At 55.4% G+C, this 23310-nt stretch overlaps 2 protein-coding genes across 2 annotated transcripts in view; one reads left to right on the forward strand and one right to left on the reverse strand.

The window, feature by feature from the left end:
- Positions 1 to 19046, reverse strand: part of LOC100350807 (beta-microseminoprotein) — a 50455-nt gene extending 31409 nt beyond the window's left edge. The window contains exons 1-5 of the mRNA XM_089313673.1: positions 17974 to 19046; positions 17166 to 17284; positions 4998 to 5091; positions 4348 to 4480; positions 3617 to 3756 (exon numbers count right to left, since the gene is read on the reverse strand). Coding sequence (XP_089169799.1) covers positions 3617 to 3756; positions 4348 to 4471 — 264 coding nt within the window. The 5' untranslated portion in view covers positions 4472 to 4480; positions 4998 to 5091; positions 17166 to 17284; positions 17974 to 19046. The remainder of the gene's footprint in view (positions 1 to 3616; positions 3757 to 4347; positions 4481 to 4997; positions 5092 to 17165; positions 17285 to 17973) is intronic.
- LOC103346748 (uncharacterized) lies at positions 14192 to 20975 on the forward strand. The gene is made up of 7 exons (XM_070058064.2): positions 14192 to 14782; positions 15343 to 15463; positions 16022 to 16116; positions 16502 to 16567; positions 17101 to 17200; positions 17731 to 17883; positions 19042 to 20975. The coding sequence occupies exons 1-7, from the start codon at positions 14771 to 14773 to the stop codon at positions 20187 to 20189; spliced, it is 1695 nt and encodes a 564-aa protein (XP_069914165.2). The 5' UTR covers positions 14192 to 14770; the 3' UTR covers positions 20190 to 20975.
- Positions 20976 to 23310: the final 2335 nt, after the last annotated feature.

A 23310-nucleotide genomic window follows, 5' to 3' on the forward strand; every position in this document is an offset into this window, starting at 1 on the left:
TGCGGGGATCCCAAGCAGCAGCTGAACTCACTGCACCGCAACACCCACCCCCCAAACTTCTTATTAACTACAATAATTTTTTGTACTGCCTTTTGTCCTGGCTGCTTAACCCCTCAACCCATAGGCCGCACCTTAGCCAAGTGACAGAGCTGATCGTCAACGATGGGGCAGGAATGAGTCCCTGCCCACCATGCCTGGGAAGCACGTTTTGCCTGTTGTTCCTGAGTGTTAAACACGTGTGCTTTAATAGAGCCCCAGGGAAAAGCAGGCAAACTCTCCCAAACTGTCACGAAACAGCGGGCAACTCTTCTACCAAATCACGGTGCAAACTCTCCAGGACAGGCAAGGTCGTGCACCTGCCAAGGATGGGGTGAATGCTGTGGCGCTGCAGGTTACACCGCCACCCAGCACTCCCGCCTCCCATATCAGAGTGCCGACTTGAGTCCCGTCTCCTGGGCTTCCAATCCAGGCCCCTGCCAGTGCACCTGGGAGACAGCAGACAATGGTCCATGGGGGAGGTCCAGATGGAGTTCTGGGGTCCCGGCTTTGCCCTGGTCCAGCCTGGCAGTTGCAGGCATTTGGGGAGTGAACCCATGGATAGTAGCTCTGTCTTTCTGTCTTCTTCTCTTTCTCTGTCCATTGATCTCTCAAATAAATAATATTTCAAAAAATAATAAATATGATTAAGGAAATCTGATGAGCAAGCTGTGGGTCTAGCATATGGGGACGATTGATAAAGTCTAAACACAGATTGGATATTACTGGTTATCAATGCCGTGTGTTCTGATTTTGAGAAGTGTACTGAAATTACATGAAAAGAATCCGTGTTCTCAGAAAATCTATGCCAAAGTATTCATGGATAAAGGGACATGATGAGTCCAGCTACTTTCAGATTATTAAATAAAAATGTGTGTGTGTGTGTGTTTGTATGGATGTGTGTAGAGAAAGACGAAGACCAGAGAGAGGGAAAAGGGAGAGAATACGAATGGGAATGCAACTCCAATAGGGCAAATGTTAATGTCTGGTGAGTCTGAGTGAAGGAACTACAGGACTTTTTCAAACTATTCTGTAACTCCTCTGTAAGTGCAAAAACTATATCATAATCAAAAGGTTTTAAAGAGCCTTATTACTGGTCTGCAAGCACATGAAGAACTGTCCAGCACCATCAGACATTAGGGAAATGCAAAGCACAAGGGATGGCCGGCGCCGCGGCTCACTAGGCTAATCCTCCGCCTAGCGGCGCCGGCACACCGGGTTCTAGTCCCGGTCGGGGCGCCGGATTCTGTCCCGGTTGCCCCTCTTCCAGGCCAGCCCTCTGCTGTGGCCAGGGAGTGCAGTGGAGGATGGCCCAGGTGCTTGGGCCCTGCACCCCATGGGAGACCAGGAAAAGCACCTGGCTCCTGGCTCCTGCCAACGGATCAGCGCGGTGCGCCGGCCGCAGCGCGCCGGCCGCGGCGGCCATTGGAGGGTGAACCAACGGCAAAGGAAGACCTTTCTCTCTGTCTCTCTCTCTCACTGTCCACTCTGCCTGTAAAAAAAAAAAAAAAAAAAAAAAAGCACAAGGGGACACCCTGTAAGAAGTCCATTGTCAAAAATATAGACAACCCTTGTCAATACAGTCTTGGAGAAACTGGACCTGCATGGCAGTTTCTTAAAAAGGTAGGCACCAAGTTATCATTTACCCCAGCAATTCCACTCCTAAATATACACCTACGAGAACTGAAAACAGATACCAAACATACCCTTCTGAAACACAAATGTTTATACTAGCATTATGCATATTAAGTAAAAGGTAGAAGCTAACCAGATGTCCATGGATGGCTAGGCAAAGTGCAACATATTCATACACTGTGGTATTCAGCAATAAAGAGAAGCACTGACACATTGCACAACACAGGCACACTTTGGAAACACCTCTGTAAGAAAGAAGCCAGGGGCCAGCATTGTGGAGTAGCAGGTAAAGCCACTGCCTGCAGTGCACACATCCCATGTGCACACTGGTTGGAGTCATGACTGCTCCACTTCCTATCCATCTTTCTGCTATGGCTCGGGAAAGCAGTGAAGGATGGCCTAAGTCCTTGGGCCTCTGCACCCGCATGGGAGACCCAGAAGAAGCTCCAGGCTCCTGCTTCGGATCACAGCAGCTCTGGCTATTGTGGCCAACTGGGGAGTGAACCAGTGGATGGAAGACCTTTCTCTCTCTCTCTCTCTCTCTCTCTCTCTGCCTCTACCTCTCTCTGTGTAACTCTGATTTTTAAATAAATAAATAAATCCTCCAAAAAATATTGGATGAGACCAGGCTGTGGTCCCTGGTGGCAGCACCTATGTATTCACCTACATCATCCAGAAATCCCCCCCACCATCAACACACGCTCTGAAATAATGTTCAGTAAGCTATCTAGTCACCCTTATCCAGCCTGAATGTCCACCAGAATTACACATCACAATCACATGTATATTGTCATATCTTTCATATTTTTATATTGACTTCTTCTTTTTTTGGACAGGCAGAGTGGACAGTGAGAGAGAGAGACAGAGAGAAAGGTCTTCCTTTACCATTGGTTCACCCTCCAATGGTCACCATGGCCAGGGCGCTGCGGCCAGTGCACCATGCTGATCTGACGGCAGGAGCCATGTACTTATCCTGGTCTCCCATGGGGTGCAGGGCCCAAGTACTTGGGCCATCCTCCACTGCACTCCCTGGCCACAGCATAGAGCTGGCCTGGAAGAGGGGCAACCAGGACAAAATCCGGTGCCCCGACCGGGACTAGAACCCGGTGTGCCGGCGCCGCAAGGCGGAGGATTAGCCTAGTGAGCCACGGCACCGGCCTTGACATCTTTTTCATACTCTGAAATTACAGATGATCTCCAAGGAATGGTAGGGACAAGTCCTGATCACTTCATGGGGGGAAACCTTCCTGTGTATGACACAATCGCACTGACACTGCTCGCCTCAAACTTGGTAGTGTTTGTACAGCAAATAATATCTAGAAGGTGCAGCAGGAGGGAGCTAAGATGTTCTGGCTGTCAGCACTGCACTCAGACACTGATGAGAACAGCTATTCCTACACCACACCACAGGATCTAAGGAAGCAGGTGAGTGACCACAGTGCCTGGCATGAGAATAAGAAGAAAAGACACTCTGAGGAATGCAGGAAGAAAAGAGGACAGCCATACCCACCTCTCAGATCCAAGTAGCAGGGAAAGGGGTGTCTGGTTTTCTGCTTGGAGGAGAGAGGAGGAATTGCACCCAGACCTTTGATGTTAAACCCAGTACCAGGCTCACTACTATGAAACATGGTGCCAGACAGGGCCCCAGGGCCATTGCTCCCAAGCCAGTGGCTACAGACTGAGCCCAAGTGTCCTCTTTAGCGAGGTGTCAAGGGGACTGCCTCAACCATCCCTTTCTCAATCTTGGAAAGAATACAGAACAAGACCCCAGCCACTGAGAAACAAAGTGATTTCAGGATTGTGTCCTGTGACTCAGTGCCCATCTGAAAAATACCTGAGACTCTTCCTATCCCAACATTTCCCTTCCCCAAACCCCTGCTTCTTGATTGACCCCAGTGCCAGGAGTGCCAGGTGGAGACCTGTGACCCACGTTAATCAGACTTACATTCCAAACAGCATCACTGATGGATGATGGAAGTGAGTCCACTTCAGGACCGGAAGCATGGGTCTTGGGCTCCAGAAGTGATTGCCATTTTGGCACTGGTGGCGTGGTACTTGGCATCTGGCTCAGCACCAGGAACAGGACTGCAATGATAGACTATCCCTACTTAGGCACTTCCTCAGTTAACTTTGAACAAAACACCAACCGCAGCATTAGGACAAACCTGGGCTTGGAGCACTCTCTAGTGCTAAAACAGTGACAACACATCAACAGCAGACTTATGTTGCAATCTAGAGCTGAAACAGCCCAAGTGTCCATATGCTCTGAAAATAGACTGCTTGGAATTTCTGGAAGGAAAGTCAAAAACAAAGCCACAATTTGAAGGCTCAAGGAAAAAATCCCTAAAGTTGAAGATGATGTAGTGTGCTTACAAGCATCAAGAACTTTCAAGTAACCACAACCTCACTTAAGGAACAAAGTAAGTTTTCAGAGGTCAGACAGACGGCAACTGACATGTACAGATTCTCAGATGTAGAATTAAAAAGAGCTGCTGTATTGCAACTCACTAAGCTTCAAGAGAAGATGGCACAACTATTCAATACTCAGAGGAGGAGGCTTACTAGAGATGAAGGTAGTTTTCTTTTTTTAAAAAGTATTTATTTATTTGAGAGGTAGAGTTACTGATAGTGAGAGGGAGAGACAGAGAGAAAGGTCTTCTTTCATTGGTCACTCACCAAATGGTTGCAATGGTGGGGCTGTGCCGATCCAAAGCCACGAATCAGGAACTTCTTCCAGGTCTCCCATGCAGGTGCTGGGGCTCAAGGATTTGCCCCATCTTCTACTGCTTTCCCAGGCCATAGCAGAGAGCTGGATGGGAAGAGGAGAAGCCAGAACTAGAACTGGCGCCCATATGGGATGCCAGCACCTCAGGCAGAGAATTAAACTACTGCACCACGGTGCCGGCCCTCAAGAAATGAAGGTAATTTTCAAAAACCAAACAGAAATCTTTAAGCTAAAATTATACTAACCAAAACTTAGAATATGATAGAATGTATCAATGGGAAACTATATCAAACAGAAGAAGCAGTAAACTCAAATATAGGCTATTTGAAAATGAACATATGGAGGAGCAAAAAATAAAAAAAATTCCAACAAGTATGAAAAGGCTTACGTGTATTTTAGGATTCTTTGAAAGGTACACACATCTGGTGTATCTCTTCAGTGCAGTGGTTAAGACACTGGTGAGGATACTCACATTTCATATTGCAGTGCCTGGGTTTGAGCACTAGCTCTGCTTCTGAATCCAATTTCCTGATAATGTACACCCTGGGAGGTGTCAGATGATAGCTGAAGTATTTGGGCCCTTGTCACCTATGTGAGGTACCTGGATTGAGCTCTGGGCTCCTGGCTTTCACTTGTCTCAGCTCCAGCTGTGTGGGCATCTGCAGAGTGGACCAGTTGATAAAAGATCTCTCTACCTTCAAACAATAAAAACAAACAAACATATCTACATTATTGTGGGTCAAGAGGAACTGAGAATATTAAATTGGTAGTCAGTACACACAACTAGATAATACAGAACCATCCTGAAGTCTGCAGAAAGGTACAGTGATCCAAGTGACAGGAAGGCATGGGGTCACCAATTAGATTTGATTCAACCAAGTCCATCCCGGGATGTATTAAAATCAAATTTGTCTCCAGGGAAAAGATGAGTCTCAACATTGCAAGAGAAAGGAAGTGAATGACACACCAGACTGTCCCAGTTCACTTCTAGAGTGATAGGGCAGGATTTACAGATGGCACGAAAAGAGATGTGATTCTCACAATGTTCTTGGAGAACCTGCTGACCAGGGATATTGGATCTAGCAAAGCTATCATTCTGTTATGGAGGACAGATAATGTTATTCTCTGAAAAACAAGAGGTGAGAGAGGTTATTGTCTTATAGATCTGTCCTACAAGAAAGGAAGTTTTTTAAACTGGAAGAAAGAGATGCTAATGAGTAAGAAAAAATATTAGAATGTGGAAAACTCACTGGTACAAGTCACTAAATACACAAATTCAGAATGCTCCCATATTGTAAACAAGGACATCCACAATCCATATGTTTAGTATGAAGAATAACAAGCAAAAGAATTAAGAATAATAATTCCACTAAAAATAATAGATAATATAGATTTAAAAGTAGACATCAAAAATTCAAAATGTAGGAAGGAAAGGAGTATAATTTTAGTGTTCTTTATTAGTATGTATCTCTTGTTTTTTTTTTTTTTTTTTTTTGTTTTTGAAGAATTTATTTGAGAGGTAGAGTAAAAGACAGTGAGAGGAAGAGACAGAGGGAAAGGTCTTCTGTCCGTTGGTTCACTCCCCAGTGGCTGCACTGCAGAGCTGCGCGGATCTGAAGGCAGGAACCAGGTGCTTCCTGCCGGTCTCCCAAGTGGGTACAGAGGCCCAAGGACTTGGGCCATCTTCTACTGCTTTCCCAGACCATAGCAGAGAGCTGGATTGGAAGAGGAGCAACCGGGACCAGAACTGGCACCAATATGGGATGCTGGCACCGCAAGCAGAGGATTAACCTAACATGCCATGGACCAAGCCCCTTGTTTTTTCCTTATGCCAAGATGTCTACATGTCAAACAAGCTTTTGATAAGCCAAAAATGTTTTAGTAAGACTCATGGTAAACACAAAGCAAAACTCTATAATATAATAACCAAAGCCAATAAGTGGAAAATTAAAATACACAACTAGGTAAGATCATTTAGCCACAAAAAAGATTATAGAGAAGAAAAATGGTTCAAGTCCTTGGGCCCCTGCACCCACATGGGAGACCTGGAAGAAACTCCTGGTTCCTGGCTTCAGATAGGTGCAGCTGAGCCAATTGGGGAGTGAACCAGCAGATGGAAGACCTCTCTCTCTCTGCCTCTCCTCTCTCTGTGTAACTCTGAATTTCAAATAAATAAATATTTTTTTAAAAAAACCTTTCAAATTTGAACAAGTGGTATTAAGGCCCATGAGCAGTTTGTTTTGGTGAAGACTACAAGTGCTCACTAGAAAAAAAAAATGTGTACACAGTGTAACAGTGTAGTGATATATATATATATATATATATATAGTAATAGAAAGGCTCTACAGCTCCACTAATTAATGTTTTTATATATGTACATATATATGATTTGTTTATTTGAGAGTAAGAGTTACATAAAGAGAGCAGTAGAGAGAGAGAAAGAGAGAGAGAGAGAGAATCGTCCATCTGGTTCATTCTCCAACTCTCCCGGATGCACAGCGTTGTGGGCCAGACAGCATCCACTCCCGAGTCTTGGCTCCTGCCCCTGAGCAGGGCCCCCAGGTGTGAGAGGTGTTTCCTGCTGGCTCAGTAACTCTTCTGTCCCCTGATAGCTGTGGAAGAGGAGGTCTGGGGATGAGCATTTATCACCCTCGGTCTCTTTCTGGACTAAACAGGCCATCAACTCCACACCGAATGTGTGAGAATCCCATGGTTTTCAACTTATTGGTATTTATTTGCATTCTATTGTTTGCTAGCAAGTCTGCAGGGCAGGGAGACTAAAGAGAAACTGCCCACGCCCGTGACCTTCAGGTGATGAGGCGAACAAGGCTGCCATGAGGACTGGGAAGAAACTGACAGGCAGGACAACGCCATGGCCGCATGGCTTTAAGGGGTGCAGGGAGGCCTCCTGCCCCCGTGTCTGGGGAGAAGTTTCTCCAGGGGTTGGTGAGTGCTGTGTCAAGGTAGGGCAGGACAGCAGAGGGGGACACCTGCATGGGTTCCTGGGCACAGGAGGGGCTCCTTACAACGAGGAAGTGGAACAGAGTGCTGTGGTGCATGTGCAGGGGATGGGGACGCTGGACTCTGTGGTACCAGGCAGGCTGCAGATGAGACTTGGGTTGTCACTGCCCTGACCATGATGGGGTGAGCAGGAGAGGCTGTCCTGGGGCCTGAGGCAGGGGAGGGAGGGGCTGGAGACAGGTGCATCTTTTGTTCCTCATCCACCTCCAGGGTCCTGACAGAGGAGGAGATGGCCAACAGGTGGGATCGTCACCTGACAGTAGGGGACAGAAGCCACGTTGCAGAGGTGAGTTCATCCCTCCCCCCGGGCGTCCTCCATGCTGGGCCAGGTTGGCAGGGGCTGTGCAGCCAGCTGCCTTGTCACCCAGAGCAGATTCATCCCGGGTGCCTCCTGAACCCATCAGCCTGGAGCCATCGTGTCAGCCTCACCAATGAGCACTGCTCTGAAGGCAACAAGAGTTCTTGAAGGAGTGCAGATTTCCGCCTTGCCATGGGGCTGTGCCCGCTGCAAGCCCACCTGACTGCACCAAAGCAGCCCAGCAAGGCGGGGTGGGAAAATGGGGGGACACTTGGTGCCATCTCAGTGTAGCCTGCATGCCATGAGGTGACAGTGACAAGGACCGGGTGCTTCAGGCGTGGAGCTTCTAGTCCTGGGGGAGGCCTGGAGCACACCCACCTTGGGCACACACGTATGATGCACATAGAGAAATACATGTGCACCCCACAGTAGAAGACAGCTCCCCCTCCCCGGAGTAAGCAGCGAGGAAGTAGCAGGAAGGCAGCCAAAGCTGGAAGCCTTGAGGCTGGGCCAACCCTGCTGGGGTCCCTGGGCTCTGCAGAGCCCGTGCTGACCACGAGCAGCCCAGGGGCTGGAAGGGCTGAGCTGCTGCTGGCAGTGACCCCTGCATCCCTCAGGGGTGGGTGTCCCGGTGATCAGCACCCCGGGAAACTGTGGGCCTGTGGCTGCTCCTGCCCGATGCATGCTGTCCCTGTCCTTATGGTCAGCAGCAGCCCGGTGTTACCAGCGTGCGGCTCAGGAGCTGGTGCCCAGGAGTTCTCAGTGCTCTGTGCCTGAAGCCATGGTCAGTGTCAGGACAGGGCCCTGGCTCCCGCTCTGGACAGTCTGGACCACGCTGGCTTGAGGTCCTATGCAGGTGGTGCTCAGCGGGCTGCTCCCCTCCCCCCATCCCAGGAGGATGCCGGTGTCCACCTCCTAAAACTCCTGGGAAGAAGGGCTGGAACAGAGCAGGAGGGGTCGGCAGGGGTTGGGAGTGCTAGGGTGGGGCCTGTGGTAGGTCAGGAGGCTGCAGCCTTGGGAGTCTCCATTCAGGTCATTGCAAGGGCAGTCCCGAGTGTGGGGACCTCAGGGAGATGGACAGGCCATGATGGGGCTCCCTGTGCCACCTTGTATTCATAGAGAAAGGCTTTCACAGTTGTGCTGTAATAAAATTGCAGAGGAAGAAAGGAGGGGCAGGAGGTGCAGGTTGCCTGAGACTTGGGACCGTTACGGCAGGTGGCAGAGGGCCCTGGCACCCCTGGTTCTGGGGCAGTTCTGCCAGAGCCCTGCCCTCTTCACCTGGGCCCTGGGGAGAACACAGGCCCCACTTCTGGTGACTTTTTATGAAGCCGGGATGAGAACCCTGACCCCTTGCCAGAGCTGTGTGTCACTTGGGATTGGCTGGCAGGATTCTGTGACATCACAGTCACTGAGAACTGTGCACTCTGGGTTGTCGGCAACCAGCGGTCAGTAGTGCATCTACTGCCCAACTGACCAGATGTTGGTAGCGTAGGCAGGAGGCACTTTTGCTAGAATCCAATGGATTCGCGATGGAGGTGAGTGGGACTTGCTCTGTGCATGAGCTGTGACATGGGGAAGGTCACGCCAGGTGGGTGGCACTGGTCTCCCACGCCAGGTTCCATGAGTGATGTGGCTGAGCTCTCAGTCGGCCCCTGTGTGCAGAGCGTGTATACAGTCGTCTCATTCCTCCCACTCTGCTGGTCATCAGTGTCGAATGGGCCTTGGTGTGAGTCTGTGTCAGACACGGGTTCAAGACTAGGTGTTGGATCAGCTGGTATCAGGTGGGGCAGCGAGGCTGGCTCTGAGAGCCCTAGAGACGCGGGGGCTGGGAGAGGGCCAGGGAGACCCTTGGACTTGGGCTCCCTGGAGGACACGTGGATGCCAGGCTGGGAGAGGAGCATCCTTTCCCAGGGCAGGGGAGGCAAGGTGGGGGCTGTCCTTCCCCAACTGTCCCTAGTCCCTGTGCTCTGGACAAGTCATCCTCCTGGGACCCGACCACCAGGTGCCCGCCCACCTGGCTGTGTGGCTGTCCCCCCTCTGACCAGGGGGACAGCCCTCAGGGCAGCAGTTCCCGTGGGCTCCCTGTGCTGGCTCACATGTGCGTGTGTGTCTTACAGATTGGATATGGACGCCCTGAGGTCCGGCAGGGCCCAGGAGCGAGCAGGGATCATCTTGAAATATGAGCAGGTATGGGCCAGGGTGCTGGGAGAGGAGGTAGGACCCTGCCTCAAGTACTGTGCCTGTGAGAGCCAGACCCCACCTCCCTGGGGACACAGTGGGGAGGGTGGCTCAGCTTCCCTCAGTGACTGAGACCCGGACTTCTCACCTGGGTCCCCTCTCCCCTGCAGGGTCCCCGTAAAGGGCCCCAGTTTCACCTGGGAGAAGAGGACAACGAGAGTGGAGCCCTTGTCCCAGACAAACTTGGCTTCCTGCGGTGAGTCCTCTGCACCCCGATCCACCCAGGGGAGGGACCAGGGTCAGAAACCCCACCATTAGGTAGCACACCTGTCCCCAGGCCCCCTCCTTGATCCAAGCTGTTGTAACAGTGCAGGCACAGGTCAGCGTGTGGCCAGAGCTGATGACCCAGTGAGTGAATCCAAACTGCAGGCAGGGACAGAACTGGACATGGGGCAAGCACGGGGCACACTGCCTCTGAGGCCTCTGTTCATGCTAAGTAGAGGGGGTGGCTTGAGGGTCTTGCCCTGCTCCTAGGGGACACAACCGGGCCATCAGCATTCCAGAGCTGTGGCCACAGGGTTGGGGCATCAGCCTAGAAGGTGGCAGTTGTCCAGGAGGTACCTGGGTCTCAGGGGCCAAGCTAAAGGCTTAAAGGCCTGGCCTGAGGGAAGGCCAGGGATGTGACCTCAAGGCTCCGAACCTGCCTGCAGGCTTCCCCAGTACAGACCGGGACAGAGGGGTTTGCAGCGGAGGGCACTGTGCTGGGAGGAGTGGGACCTGAGGGCAAGAGACAGACTTGGAGGCCCCGTGGCTGGAGGGTGGGCTCCGGTGACCTAGAGGGATGGAGCCGTCTCGGCCACCTTAGCTCTCGGGGATGGGGGTTCTGGCTCCATGTTGTGCCAGAACCTGGAGAAAAAGCAGGAGCCGATTGGTGGAGAGATGGCCACGGTCCGGGCTGAGGAGGGTGAGGTGGGGAGCAGGCACCTCAGGCAGCCAGTGCATAGGGAGGAGGGTGGGCAGGGGGGTACCCAGGGAGGTGTGGTGGTCCCAGGTGCTTCGAGTCCCAGCTGCACACTCACAGCACTGGCAGCAAGGGCTCCTCCCTGGCCCTGGGCTCCCTATGCTCACGGTCACAGCCCCTGCTGGGTGTCTGCCTGCAGCATGGCTGCCCCCTCCCTGCCCTTCTCTGTGCCCTGGGCTGCACCTCAGCAGGGTGAGGAGGACACGGGTCCTGTCCCAGCCTTGCTGGGGAAGTGGACCATGCGTGGTTCAGTGCCCATTCTCATGGTGTTGTCTCTCTTGCCTTTCAGTAAGCAGAAGCCGCCCAGGCATGGATGCCTGGCAGTGCAATGGGTAAGCTGACCTTGGCCATGGACTCTTCATCTAGGAGGCAGAACTAGCAGGCCTGTGGGTATAGGCAGTGCTTAGGGGAGTGCCATATGGTCCTCCAGGGACAGCAGTCCCCAGGAGATCTGTTGAGGCCCACATGCCCCAGAGCAGGCCTGCAGCTCTGAGGTCCCCACCTGTGGGCCACTGTGACCCACTTTCCTGGATGAGATGGGACTGGCTTGAGGATGGCTTGTCCTGTGGGCAGAGCCCAAGCCCCTGAGGCTCCCCTAGTTGGAAGGTCTGGGTGCCGTGGTCTGCCCCTTTGCTGGCTCCTCCCAGCTGAGTTGTCCACAGCCTCCTGAGCTGCATCCGTGGCTTCTCCAGAGGACACTGCTGGGCTCACACCATCCTGTCTCCATTCCCAGCATAAACATCAGGAGGGCCGCCGACTGCAAAAATGGAACAAGATGCTGCGAAATTTCACCAAGTACCGCAGCAGTGAGAAGGTACCTGGACCTGAGGGCCCCTGGGGACCACTGAGGGTGGAGTTGGGATGGACAGTGCCCATCGCTGTGCCTCTCAGACACAACTGTCCTGCCCTGAAAGGACACAGGTCATCTCAGCCCAATGCCCTTGCACCCAGGACACTGCCGCAGTAGAAGATCCAGTCTCCCCTGGGGCCACTCCCAGATGCAGGGCAGGCACAGTTCCTGGTGCCCTGTGTGGGCAGTGAGTGCACCACAGAGCCTGCACTGAGCCCTCGGCCCTCCTCTCACTGTTGGGTCAGGAGGCCCAGGTCCAGGCAGATCTGGGGACACAGCACAGAGCCCAGGGCTCCCCTTCCTGCTGTCTCACCCTACACTCCCCCCCAACAGAGGGCCTGGGGCGGGTCTCACCAGAGCCTCCTCTCTCCTGTAGTTCCACCGGAGAATTGAGAAAGGCATCCCTGCCCAGGTGCGCGGCAAGGTGTGGGCCATGATGCTCTCCGTGGATACCAGGAAGGCCCAGAACCCTGGCAAATTCGAGGTATGGCTCTGCGTGCAATCTGAGGCAGGCCGACCCGCTTGGGCCTGCTCAGGAGTGCAAGGCTCCCGTGTGGTGGACAAGTAATGCCAAGGAGGAGTGGTCATTTGGTTGGGGCCCCCACCCGGCCCTCCCCTCTGCCTCATCCACGTCTCCCCAGAAGCCTCCTCCATGTCTCCCCACACACAAATGGGCCTGGACACAAGGATCCGGTCAGGGCCACAGCCCTCATCCCTGTGGTCCTGCCTTGCCTCTAGGCCCAGGACTGCCCAGTGCCATTGTGCTGGGTCCTGAATGGATAGAGACGGCCTGGAGTGAGGTGGAAATCCTGTGTGCTAGGGCCCTCAGCTGGCTCTGTCCCTAACGGCCCTCCCCACACCTGACCCTGCTTGTGCGTTTCTTATGCTCGCCGGGCCCTGCCCTCACCTGGGCCTTCTCATGCCTGGCCTGGCCTCAGCTCACCCAGCCCCCACCTGGCCTGCTGGTTCCATCGGTCAGAGTCAGCTCTCAACTGCTTCTGGGAATGAGGGCTGATCCATCAGAGGGCTGGCCCCGGGCTGTCACCTCCCTGGCTGACATCAGGGAGCAAGGAGCAACTGAGCCGCCAGCCCCGCCCTCGCCCAAGTCTTCAAGTGGGGGCTGCCCCTGGGGCCAGCTCCAAGTCCAAGAAGGGTGTCCACTCTCTTGATGGAGCTGGGGCTCTCCTGCAGGGGGCAGCCCTGAAGGCTGGTCAGGGTGAGGCTGACTCCTGTCCTGTGGGGCCTGAGAGCCCAGTGAGGAGGCTCGGAGGCCTGATTCAGTCTCTCCTGCTCTGGGAAGGCAGAGGTAGCACAGAAGGACATTGGCAGAGCCCCTGGCCTCAGGCTGACTGTAGCGGGTCCACAGTGGCCCCTCTGCTGGGCACTGGGGGTGGCGTGGACACTAAGGTGAGTGGGGAACCCATGACCCTCCGTGGATCAGGGGAATGAGCTTCCCTCAAGGGGAACTCTCCCTGCCAACCAGAAGAGCTGATGTGGCTTTGGGGTGCTTGTGTGACAGTGGGGGTTGGCTCGTCCTGAGGCTGGCCCCTCCCCCTCGGCCCTGCCCTGCAGGAGATGAAGGAACGGGCCAGGTTGTGCTCAGATCAAGTCCAACAGATCGATGAAGATGTAGCACGCACGTTCAGAAGTCACATCATGTTTCGAGAGCGATACGGAGCCAAGTGAGGCCTCTGGGCTGGAGGGGCCCTGGGGGAGGGAGGTGCAAGGGTCCTGGGACACATGGGGTCCTAGGAGAGACGTGGGCTCACACCTAAAGCATAATTCCTGTAGGACAGAAAAAAATGGATCCATGGCCTTCTATTTATACTGAACAGTTTGCTTTCCCAAAGACACTTTGGTGGGAATGAAATGAAAAGGAACACAAGGGGAGACAGTATTTGCAAAATACAGAAAATGAAGTTTGTAAATCTCAATAACAACAAAGCAAATGAGGGTTCCCTGCCCTGACATGGGCCAAGGCTCAGGAGGGCCCCTGCATGATGGCACACACAACTCTCCTACTCAACGCGTGAAAACATGCTTAGCACCTAAACCACAACGGGGCACCAGCGCACAGCTGTGAGAATGGGGGAACTAAGACCACTGAACGCCGGGTGCTGGGGAAAACGTGAGGTGAGCGCAATTCCGGTTCGTTGCAGGAACAGAGCACAGTGCCCAGGCCCCCAGCAGCACCCAGGGCCATTTCTCACAATGAGAGACACACACCTTCCACATGAACCCCCAGCACACACGCACATTTACACAACCACCAGAACAGCTGAGTGCATAAAACCCTCACGCAAGATTCAGGGTTGTGTTCACAGTCACTGGACGCAGGACTACCCTGCACGATGCTCAGTGGGGAAACGGATAAGCAACCCGTGTCACAGCTGAATCCGAGAACAGGATTCAGTGAGAGGCAGGACGAGGCTCGGCCCTGGGCTCACCTGGATGCATCTCAGGTGCATTCTGCTAAGAGAGGAAGCATCCCTCAAAGGCTACACGTGCTATGATCCACTCACAGGACGTCTGCAAGAGGCCAAACTCCAGGACACACAACAGGGCAGTGGTGGTCACGGGCTGGGGGAGGTGGGGAGTTTGGCCACAGAGGCTCATGGGGAACAGATAGGCCACAGGAGCTGCTCCCTATCAGAATGAACGTGCATGGGAGGCTGACTCTCCATGGCTTAGACCCACGGGACTGCACTTCCCACAGTGGGACGCTCACCTCTGCAATGAACACCCACCTGGGGAAACGAAACTGCACATGACTGCACCCTGGGAGATGTGCATGTCCCTGCAGGCAGCACTCACCCACACGGTGGACCACACGCAGGTGCCCTGATGACGTCACTGCTCATGAGCAGAGTATCAAGGGCCCTGCGTGTGGCTGTCAGGCTCTGTTAGGCAGAGCCACACTGAGAGCCTCGGCAGCACTGGACGCACAGCCTCTGTCCTCTCTCTTCCAGACAACGCTCCTTATTTGAGGTGCTCCTCGCATACTCAATGTACAACCCCGTGAGTATTCTGCGATAACGTTCCAAGGTCATATCCAGAGCTGTCCATGCAGGGTGCCCCTGGTCACAGAAATCCTAGCCTGGGTTGAGGGGGCCTCTCTAATCCACAAGGCAGAGACTGAGGGGTAGAGTTCAAGCTCATGGCCTCCTTGGCCCCAACCTCAAGTTCTGGGGCAGAACGGAAGCCTTCTCCTGGGCTGGGCTCTGTTCTGGCCCAGGCAGGCCTTACTATGGTGCTTCTTCCTCACGTCTGCAGTGGGGCCCAGCAGGGCACCTGTGCAGCAGAGAGCTCCAGAGGCCATCACGGGTGTGCAGTCTGCACTCCCACAACAGTCTTCCCCTTCCTGACATCTGGGGTGGGGCTCATACCTCTTCTTAACCCTGCACAGCCTGCGCTCAGACCCTGCAGGATTCTCTCCAGGAACTTTGAGAGATCCTGACACCCAAGGGGCAGCAGTGGGGCCTGGTGGTAATGCTCAGCTCTCCCAGGAGAGGTCACCCTTGCCACGTGAGATCATCCCAGCCAGGGAGGTCCTTCTGATGTGTTTTGTGTTCTTCCAGGAATTGGGCTACAGCCAGGGCCTAAGCCACGTGGCAGCCCTGCTGCTGATGTGGCTGAGTGAAGAGGATGCTTTCTGGGCCCTAGTCCAGCTCATGGGGGACAGCCAGCACGCGATGCATGGTGGGTGATGGGTGTGGTGGGCGTGGTCCTGCAAGTGCAGGGATGGGCATGCAGACAAGTGACTGGGACATTGTCCCTCACTGGCTGCTGCGTGCATAGGGCGGTCTCCCTCAGAATGCTTTCTTAGAAGCCAGGGCCGGCAGAGGACCCAATACCAAGCCATACCCCTCACTTCCCATCACACAAAGGTCCTGTGCCTTGTCTTTGACAAATGACCCTTAGGTCTCTACTGGCCTTACTGCTTCACATCTCTACTCAGACTCCCACCCACTGAGCCACACCCTTGCAGAAGGAGCATCCATTCTAGGGTGACCCCTCCTCACCCTGAGTGTCCAGATGGCCCTGAGGCACCCAGTGTGACTGCAGTCAGCCCAGAGGTCACCTTAGGCAGCCTGCCCTGGGCTGTCAGCTGTACCCCCCCTTCCCCTGAGGCTCCCCTGCCTGTTAGAGCTTCCCCTGACCCTCCATGTTCAGAAAGAACCCGCCCCAAGCCTTTGACTTTCCAGCCTTCCCGGGAAGACACTCTGAAGTGAGGGCCGGGGGGTTGCTATTACTCAGATTTCTACACACCGGACTCCCCAAAACTGGAGCGATTCCAGCACCACCTGGGAGCTATCATGCGTCGCGTGCTCCCCTCCCTGGAGAAACACCTGGTAAGTAAACATCTCCTTTCTCCCCTCGGGGGCTCTGTGCTGAGGGAGGGGAGGACAGAGAGGGGTCCTGACTGCTTCCTGGGCCAGGGGAGGCTACGTCCTCACCAAGACTTTCCTTGTTACTGGGGTCTGTGGCAGCTTGGGTGTTGGTGTGTTTTCCACCACTTGTTCCCCCAGAGTTTGTGTAGATTGAAGGGAGATGCTGTCCCCAGGGTAGAGTGGACTGAGGGACCTGTGTCCTTTCAGGAATCTGCATCGCTGGGAGGGGGGATGCACCTGCTGCTGGGCTTCCTGCACCCAGGGGCTCTGCCACAGGGCTCAGATTAGAGGGAGTCAGGCCTGGGCCCTGGGCCCTGGGCCCTGAGCCCCCTCTGCCTCTTCTCAGGAGAAGGAGGGTGTGTGCCTTGAGGACTACACCGCCCACTGGTACATCCAGTGCTTCCTGGATGGGGTAAGTGCCCCAGGGACCCCTTGCCCAGGGAAGCTCCTGCCCCAGTACCTGGCTCTCTTGACCTGGTGGTCTCTGACTCTGAGCTCCCCCAGCCCCAACAGACACAGGAGGGAGCCTGCTGTGCAGACCAGGCAGGCCCTGCTCTGCTGAGGGTGGTCCAAGCTGAGGCTGAGCCTCAGGGACAGCAAGGAGGGGACAGGTCCCACCAGGACCCATCCTGAGAGCCTGGCAAAGGCCAGAGCCCTACAGTGAGAGGCAGCAGATCCATAGACCCTGGGTGCCACAGGCTGGTTTCAGCACAGCCCAAGGGCTGACCCCTCCCCCAGGTCCCTGGGCTGTCTGGCATCTCCAGGGTGGCTTCCAAAGTGTGCAGAGCAGTCCGCGTGGCCCCAGGGTCCTGGATAGGCCTTGGTACTCTTTCTCTCTGGGCTTCTAGGGCACAGCTAGGATGCCCTATGACACTGCACACCCACCCACTGTGGGTCCTACTAAGGCCCTGATGCGTGGGGTCCTCCAATGCCTCTGTTCCCCAGGTGCCGTTCCCCCTGGCACTTCGGATGTTCGACATTTACATCCTTGAGGGCGCGCACGTACTCACCGGCATGGTGTACACCGTCCTCAAGGTCCACCGAAGTAAGTCCTCAGGGCCCACAGAGGCCTGGGTGCTGGGGATGGAGGAGTTGGGGGGGTCCCATGCTTGGCCCGGGTGAGCAGAACCTAGGGGAGGGACGAGTTTTCTGAGTTCTTGGCCAGCTTAGGGGGCATTGCGAATCCCGTTTCATCCCCAACCCCCAAAAATGGCGCCTCCCAGCCTGACACCCACCCCCATGTCCAGAGCCCATGTTGAAGATGCCCCGGGACCACATCCAGGAGTTCCTGCATGCGCTCCTTCCCCACTGCCTGGCTCTCTTGACCTGGTGGCCTGTGACTCTGAGCAGAGCTGAGCTTCCCCAGGCCCAGCAGACACAGGAAGGAGCCTGCTGTGCAGACCAGGCAGGCCCTGTCCTGCTGAGGGTGGTCCAAGCTGAGGCTGAGCCTCAGGGCCAGCAAGTGGGGGACAGGGCCAGGGTCAGGGGTTGCAGCAGAAACAAGGGTTGGAGCAGCCATGGTGGCTACGCCATGCCTAGGGCTCCTCCTAGCCTGACACCCACCCCCATGTCTAGAGCGCCTGATGAAGATGTCCAGGGACCACATCCGGGAGTTCCTGCAGGTGACCCTGAAGCAGGCCTGGTCACTGAGCGAGGATGCAGTCATCAGGCAGCTGCGGGCCTCCATGCGTGAGCTGGGGAAGCTGCAGTGCCTCCTGCCTCCCGAAGGTGAGTCCAGCACACGGCCCCGTCCCATGCTCCCTTGGGGGAGTCAGTAGTGGGAGTGCCAGGCCCTGGCAGCCCCACCCAGGGACTCACCTCTTCCTAGTCCTCCTTGTCCTCCCTGGGCTCAGCAGTTCTGCTTTCAGGAGCTTCTGACAGCATGGCCTGGCGGGGCCTCGGGCAGCTTCCCTGGATCCTCCTGCGGGGTGGTCCAGCCGGCACTGGATCCCCTTCAGCCATCTGAGGACCCCTGGAAGGCCCACGTGCCCTGAACCCAGTAGTGGGGGCCGAGTCCACTCCTGTGAGCAGGGTGGGCGCAGAGGCAGGCGCTGGGGGCCCCCACGGCAGAACCCAAGTTCAGCTGAGTGTGGGCTCTGCAGTCCTAGCCTTGGGCCAACAGAAGTCAGCAGGACCCGGAGCAGCAGTGGCCTCTGGGCTCTGGTGCAGAGGGGTCCCCGTTCTTGTCCCCTGCTGACAAGGACCTGAGCACCTGGGTCCCCATGCAGAGCAGAGATGGCTTTGTCCCAGCTCTAGAGGCTGGCAGTGGGGGCCCAGGGGCAGCCTGTTCAGACACTGGGAAGTCCCCACTGTGCTTCCAGGTGCTGCCTCCCCTGGGTGCTCGTGAGACAGAAGCAATGACAGCCCAGTTTCACCGGGAAAGGGACTGTGGCCCAGGGGCAGAGGACACAGGGAACCCCTGCCACCTCTTTGGAAACCACATTCCCTGTCCCCGAGGGCCTGGCCAGACCCCATGTCTGCCCCACAGCCCCAGCTCTCACCCCCATCATCTTAGGCTCAGTTCCCTTCCTACAATTGAGGAGGGACTCAGATGCGGGTAACTCAGCCAATGCACTGTTAGGGCCCAGGATTTCAGGTGGGGTAGGTAATGGGGTCCTGAGTTGGTGCCAGCAGTCTCCAGAGATGAGAGAGTGAGGTGGGGGGCTCAAGGCCTGTCCAGTCTGTGGGCTTTGAGGGGAGAACCAGAGGTGTCCCTGTCATTCCCATGGCCCAGGCTGCATGCACCATTCCTTCTGCGGCCAGCAGGCTGGAGGTGTCCTGAGCATCACACCGAGTAATGGGGACCCCAAGGGTCAGGTCAGGGCAGGCACCCTGCAGGCCAGATGGTGGCCGTGGAGAAATTAAACCCATCTGTTCTTTTTCCAGATAAGCCAACCGAAGATGGCAGCCCGGCCCTGCAGGTGCCGCCTGGCTCTCAGGAGCGCGCTCCCCCACCAGTGTCCATCAAGACCATCGTTGAGCGCAAAGGCTGTCACCCTGCTGCTGCAGCTCTCCAGGAGCCAGCGGGGGCTTCAGCTTCTGTCCCCGGGGAGACCGGTCCTCTCGGATCTGCCGTCCAGCCCGACTCCAAGCAACACACCAAGGAGGAGAAGGGCAGTCGTGGCGAGAGCAGCACCCAGCCCCGCGGCCAGGGCTCCTCCACGGGGGCCTCAGGGTCAGGGGGCGCCGCCCACCTCTCGGGCCCACAGTGCTCCTGGCTGGACGAGCCAGGCCCCCTCCGGCGCTGGACTTCCCTGACCAAACTCAACGTGACCTTCCAAGATGACTCCGACTCTGAGGACGAGGAGTACTACAGCGGCCTGGAGAAGCAGGAAGAGGACGAAGAGGAGGAGGAAGGGGAGGAAGACCAGGCTGCTGAGTGTCCTGCGTCTCCCTGGCCAAAGCTGCTTCGGGACCTGAGATTCGTCCTGCCCGAGACAATTTTTGAAGAGGACGAGGAGGGAGGCTGTGAAGAGGGTGCCTCCCCAGAGCCCTCGTCCCCAGCCCTGTCTGTGAAGTCCTCAGAGTCTCTGCGTGGCCCAGGCCTCTTGGCCCCACAGAGCTTGCAGAGCAGGGGAGACCTGTCCCGATGGGGGGGCCTCCCAAATCTCAGCCCGCCTGTCAAAGGCGCTGATTTCTGGCCCCTGGAGCTGGGTGGCCAGCAGGGTCTCAGGGCCCCTCCCCCACCTGCCTCAGAGCCCCTGGATCCCGGGCCCATGCAGGCTGTGCCAGCCCTGGGAGCAGGGCTGAAGACGCCCTCCCTGCATGGGAGCCCCATGCACTCTGGGGACAGTCACGGGCTGGAGCCTGCAGGAGCCAGCTCTGCACTGGGAGACCAGGCCTGTGTGCCCTCCCTGGCTCGAGGCCTCCTTGCTGCCCATTCCATGGAGGAGCTGGATGTGTGTGGGCACCTGGAGGGGAAGAAGAGCCCACCAGGTGTCCAGCTCAGACGGGCCAGAAGCTTAGGCTGTCTGAGCACAGCAGCCTCCCCGATGGACAAGGCTCCTCTCTGGAGCTCCTCTCCCCCATCCTGAGGCTTCACCCATGCTCATCTCGGCCAAGGAGGCTAGCTTGTCTATGCCCGCCGGCTTCCCTGATGGTCAAGGCTCCTCTCTGGAGCTCCTCTCTCCCTCCCTGAGCTGCCTCACCCTAGCTCAACTCGGCCAGCATCTAGCTTCTCTTTGCCAGGCATCCTCCCTGATTGACAAGGCTCCTCTCTGGAGCTCCTCTCCCCCACCTGAGCTGCCTCACCCTAGCTCAACTCGGCCAGCATCTAGCTTCTCTATGCCCGCCGGCCTCCCTGATGGACAAGGCTCCTCTCTGGAGCTCCTCTCCCCCTCCCTGAGCTTCCTCACCCTAGCTCAACTCGGCCAGCATCTAGCTTCTCTTTGCCTGGCATCCTCCCTGATTGACAAGGCTCCTCTCTGGAGCTCCACTCCCTCACCATGAGGCCTTATCCTAGCTCAACTCGGCCAGAAGCCTAGCTTCTCTATGCCCAGCACCTCCCGCCTGACAAGGCTCCTCTCTGCAGCTCCTCTCCCCTCCCTGAGCTTTCTCACCCTAGCTCAACTCGGCCAGCATCTAGCTTCTCTATGCCTGGTGGCCTCCCCAATTGACAAGGCTCCTCTCTGGAGCTCCTCTCCCCCTCCCTGAGTGGCCTCACGCTGGCTCATCTCGGCCAAGGAGCCAGTCCACTGCCACAGTTGCTATGGGCACCCTCAGAGCAGGAGATGAGATAGGACATGAACCCAGGCACCTGTGGGCTGCCACATACCCCTCCCGCCTTTGTGAAGGAACCCTCGGGAACTTCTGCCCCTTGTTGATTGTGTATTAAATGGTTTCAGAATGCCTTTGATTTTGTGACCCCTGGAGCCGAGCTGCCACACAGGGTCCCTGAGTCCCTTGCAAGTGGCTGGAGGTGCCACAGCCTCCAGATGCAGTCAGAGACCCAGCTTGGGGTGCTCCATCACTTCCTGAGATTGACCTGTGCCCAGCGTGGACCAGAGGAAAACTGGAGGAGCAGCAATGGCTGGGTACATGTGGTCTTTGGGACAGTTCAGGAGTGTGGGCCCAGCCAAGGGACCAGGCCCATGATCACCTCTGTGCACTGTCCTGGGTGTGTGGGCACCAGGTTCCCACTCTTCTTTCCTCCCTGCCCCATCTCACAATCCAGCATCTCATGGCCTGAGCCTGCAAGAGGACCCCAGGGCACTTCTGACCACAGACCAGGATGCCAGTGGGTGGAGGCAGCCCCAGAATGTCCAGGTGGTCCTGGTGGCACACCTGGCTGGCCAGATGCCCACATGCCCTCTAGCAGCTCAGGCCTCCTGGGCTGCTGTCACAGTGGGTTCAGCTTCTCCAGGTCATGCTGTCACTAGGGGTCATTAGCATGGAGAATGTGTCCCCTGACGTTGGGAGAAGAGACTCCTGGCTCAGAGGCTCCTGGCCTGGAGGATCCACAGGGAAGGAGTCTGGAACCCTACCTTGGGCAGAGAGAGCATCCCAGTTCTCCAAGGGTCCCTGACACTTGTAGCCTCTTCCTCAACCCACACGACCTCCAAAAGGCGACTAGGCCCTGTTCATCAGAAGCTACCTGGGTCATCCCAATGGGGCAGGTTAGGCCATAGCCATTTTCCCCTGGGTCTGGAAGGCCCAGGATTCTCTAGCTGTTGAGTCTGGTTTGGAGTTGACCACTCTGTACTCCGTTCTTGAATGAGCCATGGCTGTGTCAGTGGCAGGACCCCAAGGGCTCAGAATCGCTGGTCCCCACAGGGTGCTTTTTGCAGAATCACACTGAGGCCAGAAGCTGACGAGATAGAGGGTGACAAGTGGCTACTGTGCTGATGACTCATCTCTCCAGGGTGGGGAGCCACAGCCATGGGCCAGTCCTGAGCCTGCTCCTGTTCTCCAGTGCTCGAGGCTGGTCCTCTTGTTCCTGGGAACCATAAGGCCATATTTTGGACTCTTCACCTGCTTCTTCTGCTCCTTATCTGGGGGAAGATGTGAGCCTGATGATGAGCTTGCAGGCAAGGTTGCTACAGGGCAGGCAAAGTGGATGGGAAGGCCCCTGTCCAGGTCAAGCCTGTCCTGTGCTCCCTGCTCTGCCCTGGCTTCCTGGGTGGACCGCAGTGTACTCAGAGATGTGCAGGCATCCACCTGTCCAGGCGCATGCCCTAAACAGTGTTACTAATGGGAACGCACACCTAGAGACTTTCCTGCTGCCTATGGCCTCGAACCATCCTCCCCTGGTCAGCCATGTGCAGGGTGACCTGCAGACATCCGTCTCCATTGAAAGCCACCTGCCTTTGGTGACAGTCCTTTGCCCTCTCCTGGAATGGAGATTTCACAAACCTGGTGCTCTTTCTTAAGATTTTCTCCTTTGTATCACTTTGCTTTCTTGTCAAAGATCTGATAACTGTATTCGTGAAGGTCTTTTCCGGGGTTACCATTCTGACTCTCACCAGTCCCACATTGCCATGACTGGCTGTCTCTTAAGTTAGTGAAGCTGTGACACGTCAATCCTCCAATATGTTCATCTTCAATTATGGGAGGTGGGATCTTCGGGGTATCTTCATCCCCACATACATTTTAAAATCAGTTTGGTAATTGTAAAACATGTTGATAGGATTTTTTTTAAAGATTTATTTCAAAGAGTTACACAGAGAAGGAGAGGCAGAGAGAGAGAGAGAGAGAGAGAAAGAGGTCTTCCATCTGCTGGTTCACTCCCCAATTGGCCACAACAGCTGGAACTGTGCTGATCTGAAGCCAGGAGCCCCAACCTTCATCTGATTCTCCCATACAGATGGTAGGGGCCCAAGCACTTGGGCCATCTTCTACTGCTTTCCCAGGCCATAGTAGAGAGCTAGATTGGAAGAGGAGCAGCCAGGACTTGAAGCAGCGCCTATATGGAATGCTAGCACCCGCTACGCCACAGCACTGGCCCTGTTGATAGGATTTTGATTAAGACTGCGTTGGTCTATCAAGTGAAGAAATACAGCTATCTGAGCTAGAATGAGTCTTCCAATCCATGACCATAGAATGTGTCTCCAAATGTTTAATTCTTCCTTGAGACTTTTTTAGGAGCTTTGTGGTGATCCTCATAGAGATTTTGCATATTTTGTTGCAAGTATACCTAGATGTTTCTTTTGTTTTGCT

Source organism: Oryctolagus cuniculus, chromosome 15, assembly GCF_051225735.1.
Source record: "Oryctolagus cuniculus isolate XC-2025 breed Fujian yellow rabbit chromosome 15, ASM5122573v1, whole genome shotgun sequence".
Classification (NCBI taxonomy): Eukaryota; Metazoa; Chordata; class Mammalia; order Lagomorpha; family Leporidae; genus Oryctolagus; species Oryctolagus cuniculus.

What these genes read in the sequence shown, in the direction of transcription:
- LOC103346748 (XM_070058064.2), top strand. An exon ending in CCTCCCTGGAGAAACACCTG is followed by an intron (nt 16,117 to 16,501) that starts GTAAGTAAACAT and finishes GCCTCTTCTCAG; the next exon opens with GAGAAGGAGGGTGTGTGCCT. An exon ending in GTGCCTCCTGCCTCCCGAAG is followed by an intron (nt 17,884 to 19,041) that starts GTGAGTCCAGCA and finishes TTCTTTTTCCAG; the next exon opens with ATAAGCCAACCGAAGATGGC.